The following is a 9,085-nucleotide window of genomic DNA, read 5'->3' as shown; positions in this document are numbered from 1 at the left end:
GATAATAGTTGGATTTGATGATCTTAAAGGTCTTTTCCAACCATAACAATTCTGTGATTCTTTGAAAAAAATAAATAAATAAAGCAAACATAAAAACTAGCTTTGTCCCTAATAGATTAGGAGGCAGGGGAAGAGAGACAGAGGGATATGAAGGTGTTGCAGCTAAATGTTGGGAGCATGCTGAGGATTCCTTTCTGAAAGAAGTGTGTCCTAGAGCTAGTAAACTGAATTTTTAAATAGTCCATATTCTTACCTACTTCAGATTGTACTGTCATTGTTTCCTTGGAAAAAAAATAGATTAATCTTTTGTAGGAAGCCTGCTAGTAACTGGCAGGAAAAGATGACCTGTCTATAAGCAGAAACTCGAACCAAATCAAAACAAAAAACCTCCAAACAAACAAACAAAAAAACTACAGAGAAAACCCTGGAAACTGGCCTGATAACTTTTCCTTCTGTAGATAAGTCTTGTCGTTAAAGTAAGACGAACTAGAATTTCCATACCATGGATTTTATTTTGATTTTGTACTTTGAGGATTCTGACTTCATTTAGTTACCTTTTTTCTTTCTGGTTTTAAGTGTATTGTTCATGGAGTATTACAGAACTACTGTTTTAAATTAAACATAAATAGCATCTTTCAATTCTATATTGTATCAGAAGAAGATCATTAAGTACTTTTTAGTTTTGCTTCCTACTTGTACTACTAAATATATATTTTATATGTTATTCTATATGCATACTGGGCTTTGTATTTTTGTAAGCTGAGCAAAACATGGGTTCAGGCTATCAGTCTTGTGATTGTGCACTTCTTAGACTAATCCTTGTGTTGGTCAGTTAACTACTTTGCTTGTAGCACTTTTCCTTTTGAAAAAAGGTATTTCTAGTAATCCAGGAAAATAGTGTCAATCACATGGACTTATGTGCTGTTTTAGTAGTGGCATCCCTGTTGGGTGGAAAAAAGTTATTGAAGTGTTTCCAGTACTTGTAAACATTACGCAGCAAAGGATACTTTACATTTTTGCCTGTGTTTTTATTTAGGGGAAAATGAGATTTGAAAAGGTGTGGGGAACCCAAAGGTGTGGGGAGTAAGATTTTAGATTTAAAATTAAAAAATCTATTTCCTGTCCTAGTACCCATTTTCACACATTATATGGAATAAAAAAAAGAGGTGTTCACATAGCTTGATAAAAATACATTAAATATTTGGCCTTTTATATTTTAGCCACACAGCTGTCTAGCTAAATATTTTTTAAATGAATTTTTTATAATAGAGTCTCTCTATCCTGTTTTTTTTTAAATGTAAGCATTTCTGATTTTTTTTTCTACCTGGAAACTGTGCAGAGATGCCAATGAAACAGAATAGACATTCTTTGCTCATGATTGTTTCCTTCACTGCTCTTCCAATATGACTTTTGATGTGCATTCACTTTTTTAGAGCTTGTCTGTCTTCCTTTCCATCCTCCTGCCTTTGTTCAGCTTTTAAAATGCTCTTCAGTGAATATTGTACAGTGCATTGTAATTCTGTTTAGTGCTACCTGAAGTAAGCTCCTATACACTGAAATAAAACTGTCTTAGGTGGAAATAGTGAGTTCTGACAGTTTAGAGGTGCAAAGCAAGGATAGGAGGCACCCATAAAGAATGAAGTTGGAAGTTGAATCAGTATTTTGGCTTTTGCTTCTGAGGTCCAGAAGTTATCTGCTTGTGCTTAACCTGTAATAGAAAGCTTTGTTGTCCAAATTCAGTTCCTGCAAGTGATATGAACTCGTGGCTTCCAATACTGTACAGCCTCTGCTCAAGAAGATGGAATGAATGAGTTAAAAATGTGTATTCTTTTTCCTTTAAAGGTAGAAGAGATGGTACAAAACCATATGACTTACTCCTTGCAAGATGTAGGAGGAGATGCCAATTGGCAGCTAGTGGTAGAAGAAGGAGAAATGAAGGTAAGCCTTTTGGTTTTTATGTAATTAGTATAAGAATAAATGCTGTGAGGACAAATACTTTCAGTCTGGTGGACTGGGTAGTATTAGGTTTATGGTTGGACTCAATGATCTTGCAGTTCTTTTCCAACATAAATGATTCTATGATTCTCTGGCAGTACCATCACTCAGCAAGTTACACTGTTAAAACTTCTCTCTGACAGTAGCGTTGTTTAAGTTAGGCCTGGAGTCCACAAGAAGTGTAGCTTCTAATATATTTGATCATACAAAATCCTGTGTAGCTTTTGCAGTAGCTTTGTCTTTCTGTAGCCGATTTGTTTCTTATTCTCTCCTACTTAAGACTTGGTATCAAAATGATGTGTAAATTTATTGTACAAAAATATTGGAGTAACAGGTTTGGTGCATTTGCTGTTCTGCTGTGCTTGTATGGCTCCTTGTGCATAGTGATAAATAAGGTAGCTTAATTTTTGGAGTAGAGATTCTTAAAATACTGGTATTTTAATGTGAACTGCTGTGTAAGAATGTCTGTATTGGTAGTTACCAGAGAACACTGACATTGCAAATTTTTTGTGTTTAGTCTTCTAGGCAAGTGAGGTTTTTAAAAAATCTGATTTTTAAACAAATAAAACATGAACGGTTTTGATGATTTATTTTCTACATTTCTTTCTTTGTATTTGGCTGTAGGTATACAGAAGAGAGGTGGAAGAGAATGGAATAGTTTTAGATCCTTTGAAAGCAACCCATGCTGTTAAAGGGGTAACAGGGCATGAAGTTTGTCACTACTTCTGGAACGTTGATGTTCGTAATGACTGGGAGAGTAAGGAATCGGTTCTTAAGCTTTGCATGTTCGTCAGCAAGGATGCTGTTTATAAAATTGACCTAATATCCATGCTTGTTTATTGATGGATTTTTTTTTCTCCCCCCTTCCTCTTTTAGCAACAATTGAAAATTTCCATGTTGTGGAAAACTTAGCTGATAATGCAATCATCATTTACCAGACACATAAGGTAATAATACTTCAGCCATATGCCTATCTTACCAAGACAGTTTGTGGTGTATGTGTTCTAATCTTACTGTGAATACTTAACAACTTGAAATACTGTTCAGAACAACATTTCAGAACAAGTTCTCTATTAAACTGCAACTTTGTCAATTTTTCAAGCTTGTCTTCATAGCATAATTGGTTGTGCATGTGTCTGATATAGCTTGTAATAACAAGTGAGCACTGTTTTTAAACTCCAAGTATATCACTGCCAGCAAGGCATCTAAAGCAAATGGAAACAATAAATCAACACTGACTACAAAGAAGAAACGTATACCACTGTATCGTATGTTTTGTTGCAATAATACAAGCTATTGTTGACCACAATTAGTTGACATACACATTTGCATTATAAGGGGGTATAATTGTTGGTACATTTGTTCTTATAACTTCATTGTTTTTTCTCCCCCACCTAGTTCTAGTGTGAACTTACTAAAATGTTCATTTTCATTATAACCCAGTAACCGTAACTTAAAGGTTCAAAAAATGGGAATAGAGCATACAGATTCATGTTTAATCTTGTGTGATTCCAAGTATTAGTATACTCGCATATTAAACCAAGTATTTTTCTTTTACAATTTTACCACTAATGTGGTTATCTTAAAACTTCTGTAACAGAGGACTCATGATTTTGAGTAAAACAGTTGTGTAAACTGTATAGTGTTGTGGTAGAAGCTAGACTTTTTCCCCCTATTGAATGTCAGAAAAATAACTTCTGTATGTTTTCTTATTTTATCATTTTGTTTCTGAAACTTTCTCTTAGATAATACCAGTTTACCATATCTGTCTTACTGATGTAGTAGGCTTTTGAAATAATATTTGTCTAAAATATTTCTTTCCCTTTTTCTTTCCCTCTGGAGCCATGAGTAACTGTAGATGCATCTATTTATACTTTAACTCTAGTTCATTGTTTAACTTACAAGTATTAACTAAAGTAGTAAACTTGATTTTGAGGGAACAGGGGGTGAACTGCCTCTTTCAGCTTGCCTACTGAAAAAGTAATTTCAGTTTGGCTTTCTGTATTTCAAAATCCTTAAACTTTTGTCTGGTTTTTTAAATATTAAATTTGACCATGTAACCTGATATGCATCTGTACAACAGCTATGTTCTGTTTCAGTTTTGAAAATGAAATTACTAACTTGAAGAAACTTTTAAATAACATAACTGACCTGGTTTGACTTGCTTTGTTTTTAGCTTTATCTAAGGATAGTAAGTACTTAATTTGCAAAACTGGAAAGGCTCACTTTGAGGTTTTTCTCTGCAGAGGGTGTGGCCAGCTTCCCAAAGGGATGTGCTGTATTTGTCTGCTATCAGAAAGATACCAGCATTCAGTGAAAATGATCCTGAAACATGGATTGTGTGCAATTTCTCTGTGGAACATGACAGCGCTCCTGTAAGTATTGTTTTCATTATATCAAGTTCTGCTTTTAAAATAATGTTTTGCTATTACGTGTTAATGCATATGCAATACTAGTGTGAGAAAATGGAGGGTTACGCAAAAATAGTTTATTTAAACCAAGTATTTGTAAATGCTGATACATTGTTCTTTAAATGTTTCTTTAGTCATTTGTCACAATAATTGAAGTAATTCATGTTACATTTACTAAGCAAGCGAAAAACTGAGATTCAGGTATTTTAGTTTAACCCTTCCCCTATTTACCATGTACTTTTCATTTCATTCACATTTGTGTTACATCCATGTAGTGTTAGAATGCAGACTGAGTGTCTTAGACTTCATAGTGAATTAAAATGTTAGCAGTTAAGTATGCTGAAAGAAATTTAATTTGAAGCTTACAGATGTTTCATTTTTTTTGGCAGCTGAACAATCGCTGTGTCCGTGCCAAAATAAATATTGCTATGATTTGTCAGACGTTAGTAAGCCCACCAGAGGGGAACAAGGAAATAAGCAGGGAGAACATCCTATGCAAGATTACATATGTAGCTAATGGTAAGTCTTAAAATTTTTCAATATGACATTCATAATATGTGCTAAATCTGGAAGCTGAATACTGGTAAAAAAAGCTTGATGCAGTTTTCTGTTAAATTTATATATAGCATCACACTTCTGGTCTTCATGTTCAAAAAAGACTCGAATTAATGTACTACATAAATCGGTGAATGGGATCATTTATTGTGTGGCATTCTGAGAGGAATGAATGGAAGTGGTGTGTAGCTCAGTCCTAAGTACAGAACCTTGGGGTGGAGGAGGGTGGGCAGAAGAGATGTCTGCAAGTTGGATGATTTGGCATACCTTTTAGTTTCAGTAATAGTGTGTTTTTTCAAGTGTCACTGTATTTTTTTCCAATTGATCTTGTCAGGCTGAAAAGCTGTTCATAGTAAAGATACAGTTCTCATCTTCAGTGTTAAGAAGCAGCAAATACATCTTGCATGAGGATGTTTGCAAGATGTATAATGTGGTCTACCTTCTTATTTTTTAACTGATAGAATCCCTGGTATTGACTGAAAAGTTATCAAAGCTAAATACTTTACACAGTATTTAGCAACGTATTGTAGTATTGGAGCTACGTACATATTAGCTCCTCTTCTGCAGCTACAGAACACTTCAAAATCATCAAACACTTTATCTGCTTATTACTTTCAACCAGCTCTATTACATGGTTTACTAAAAAGTCAAAATCTGACAGATTGGTTCAGTACATCTTTGCGACATAGGAGTGATGTAATTTGTATTAAAACCTGTACAAATAATACTATATGGTGTTAAACTCAGGTAAGTTGCTTTGTTTGCTTTTTAGAAGTTTCACAATTACTTAAAAAATACATTTTAATTTATAAATTCTGAACTATGATCATATGGGAAGTGGCAGCTTTTTCAGCAAAATACTTGCCTTGTGAATTGAAGCATATTTTGGAATCGGTTCGAATTTTGTTTAAATACATAAAAATAATTTTTCAGGCCTTAGCCATGTAGCAGTTCTGCAGAAAAATGCAGCAGTTAAGTAGTTAAGGCTCACTTCTGTTTTCTTTGAAATAAGAAGTAACTTGAGTTTCTGTTTCTTGGAAGTCCTTAGAGAATATCATCTTCCATCCGGGCACTCTCTAAACACGCAGCGTACGTCGTGTTTAATGTTTTCTAATTAGTGACATGACAGAACAGGACTGGGCTTGAGTATTAAGTAGAAAGTGCTACAATACAAGCTGTAAGGCCACGAAAAACGTCTGCTGATAATTATTCATTCCTGTTACTTCAGAAAGAGTTACAGGAATAACGAACTTAAATTTTCTTTTCTAGTCTTTAGCAAATCTGCTGTATTTCAGTGTCTTTCTCTCTACTTCTAGTGAACCCAGGAGGATGGGCACCAGCATCAGTGTTACGGGCAGTGGCAAAACGAGAATATCCAAAATTCCTGAAGCGTTTTACATCATATGTTCAAGAAAAAACAGCAGGAAAGCCTATTTTATTCTAGTATTAGCAGGTATGCATTATTTTTTTTCATTCTTGATTCACTGTTGTAAATTTAAGGCCAAACAGAACTATGCAATCTAGAAATGTCTTACCATTATTAGCATTAATTCAGTGCTTAGTTTTCATAAATAAATGTAATATATGTTTTAAAATATTCATGTCTATTATTAGCATGAAAAATAAGGGGTGCATAATATATCGAGTATTAGTTTACAATTTGTAGACTGTTACTAGTTTATCTTGCAAGTTTTTGCATGTCTAATTTATGTAGAAGTATAAAAGGATGGAGTATTTTTCTCAGCTATCACAGGCATTTTATACTTGTTCTGAAAATACATACTGAAGCTTCTCTAGACCCTCATGAGATTTTGATATCTTAAATTCTACTTATAATTGCATGTTCAGTAGAATATCATGAAGGTCAAAGTATTATTTTATATTGACTGCATAGATTTCATCTAGGATTTTTATTAATGCAGCTTTTCTGACAGACCACTGTCAATTGCTGGAGTATTGAAAAGGTTGTGACTTAAATTTTTAGCCTTTCTGATGAGCCTAAGAGAGAAAGGGGACTTACAGATGCTTTCTGAAGTCAATGGATGTATTTTAATGGTATAGATCATTGGGCTAATCTAAAATTATTTTAAATGATGCTATTACATTGGTAGCAGATTTCTTAAACACTTCTGAAGCTGTCAGACATAAGCCTTAGTGCTAAGTAAAGGCTTTGCTTAATTTTTTTAGTGTAGATTCTTGCTGTATACTTCATTATGTATAACAGTAGTGTCAAACCATCAAGTTCCATTTGGTAATTCTAGTATTACAGCATGATCTGAAAAGGAGTTTTTATCATTTCTGCTATGCATGCCATAGGCTACCTCAATTTTTGGGTTCTATTTATTATGTTAGACTCCAAAAGTGTTAGTCATTTGATCCTTCTGTAACAGGTAGCCCTGTAATGATTCACATTTCTAATCATATATTGTTGGAGAACTAGTGTAGGTGAAGCCTTAAATACATGCCTGTCATGAGCCAACAGTTGAAATGTGACCACAGCAGCACTGATACTATTTAAGGTGTTTGACAAGTTCTGGTTTTCCTATTAGTGTTCAAACTTTTTTTAGTGCTGCATTTTTGTCTTTGCTTGCCTGCAGCAATCAGAACAAGACTGGGTGAGCATTCCACGTTGGAGAAGTGTCCATGCATAGACCACTCCATGCTGGAACGAAGGATCTACAGTCTTCTCATGGCCCAAGTTCTGGGCTTTGTATACTGAAGTGAAGAAGTGTTGCAACACCATGAGGCTGAATATTTAACACTAGCTCTCTCCTGCTAACTTTTCTTGCTGAATCAGTGTGTTGTTATAAATACATGTATTCATAACATGTATATGGCTCTATTTTTACTTTCTTGCTTTAGAAGAGGAAGAACATGTACAACTTTGAATCACCAACATGGGTTACTACTTTAATTTTTAAAAAGTTGCAGACTTTCATTGTCAACCTTCCTAAGATAATGGCGCAGTTTTTTGTGCATGTCTAAAAAGCACAAAAGACAGATGAACATATAGCATACTGTATGGGCTTTATATGCACAAAAATCTGTGGTGTTATGGAGGGGAGGGACTTCAGTAAAGCCTAGGTGACTTATTGACAGGTTTTGTTTTGCTTTGTATAATCATAGTTCACTGCTGCTAGTTTCTATAACGAATCATCTTGTTACATAAAATGTCAGTTAATAACTGAGGGCTGTCAATATCCTTATGACTTTGCCTTTTCTATTGTCTTACTCTGATGACGATATTTGGTTCTGAAGGAGTAAGAGTGTGAAAAGCTTTATTTTTTCCCAGATATCTTTATATTTCTATTGTATTTTTTAGTTATGTAATATGTGCTACAGAATTTTTGTTATTAAACATGATCCAGAAATATCTAGGAAGATTCTGTATGAGAGGGCGAGATACTGCCTGCAGGCTAGAATTCATCTGTCCATGCTGTATGTGAGCTGCTTTCCTGCATGATACCCAGGGCTTTCCCGAAGCTGTGAGAAGGTACACTATAATATTTATTGAAGTAATTTGGACTACGTAAAACAACATTACCAGTCTAGAATGAGGATGAGTATTGTTTTCAGATCCTGCATGTGTTTTCATCATAATAAAGCCGTGCTGTGAGGTTCACGTAGAAAATCACTTGCCTCTTGATCAAAAAAGCTATCAGAGCTGTAAGGATGTGTAGTTCTTACTGGAAAGTTCCCTTTAGTTGCTGTGAGACTTTAAACATCAGGTATTTGCCTACCTTTGATTCTGGAGATGCTCATGTGAGTACTGTGTCAGACTGGTACAAACTTTGAGGTCTTTTATCTGTGTCCCATAGTTGGAAACCCCAGAGACTGCTCAGTGTTTCACTAACCTGTGTATCTCGAGAAAAGAATTTCAGATCTTTTCTTTTTTAAAAGAAAGCTGAAGTACAGTAGATGCTTGAAAATAAACTTAATATAGTAACTTATGGGAGATTTGGTAAATGACTAAATGTGACCTGCACAGTGTTGAGAAACTTCTATCTGTATGTCTTCTTTGTAGAGATGGAATAATACATAACACATGATTACACGTGCATGCAGATTTCATGCTTAATTACTCATCCCTTTTTATTTGCTTTTCTCTAATGGTGTGCATGGAA

General features: G+C 34.5%; 1 protein-coding gene across 1 annotated transcript in view; it reads left to right on the top strand.

Moving 5' to 3' along the window:
- COL4A3BP (collagen, type IV, alpha 3 (Goodpasture antigen) binding protein) overlaps nucleotides 1–8,222 on the top strand; it is a gene marked incomplete at its 5' end in the record, with an annotated part of 12,482 nt that extends 4,260 nt beyond the window's left edge. Inside the window, 7 exons of the mRNA XM_010187369.1 lie at nucleotides 1,843–1,938; nucleotides 2,620–2,752; nucleotides 2,872–2,942; nucleotides 4,242–4,370; nucleotides 4,796–4,925; nucleotides 6,278–6,414; nucleotides 7,559–8,222. Coding sequence (XP_010185671.1) covers nucleotides 1,843–1,938; nucleotides 2,620–2,752; nucleotides 2,872–2,942; nucleotides 4,242–4,370; nucleotides 4,796–4,925; nucleotides 6,278–6,405 — 687 coding nt within the window. The remainder of the gene's footprint in view (nucleotides 1–1,842; nucleotides 1,939–2,619; nucleotides 2,753–2,871; nucleotides 2,943–4,241; nucleotides 4,371–4,795; nucleotides 4,926–6,277; nucleotides 6,415–7,558) is intronic.
- Between the last annotated feature and the right edge of the window lie 863 nt (nucleotides 8,223–9,085).

The sequence above is a fragment of the Mesitornis unicolor genome, unplaced genomic scaffold (genome assembly GCF_000695765.1).
Source record: "Mesitornis unicolor isolate BGI_N332 unplaced genomic scaffold, ASM69576v1 scaffold18386, whole genome shotgun sequence".
Taxonomy (NCBI): Eukaryota; Metazoa; Chordata; class Aves; order Mesitornithiformes; family Mesitornithidae; genus Mesitornis; species Mesitornis unicolor.
This window is presented reverse-complemented; position numbering and strand designations above follow the sequence as displayed.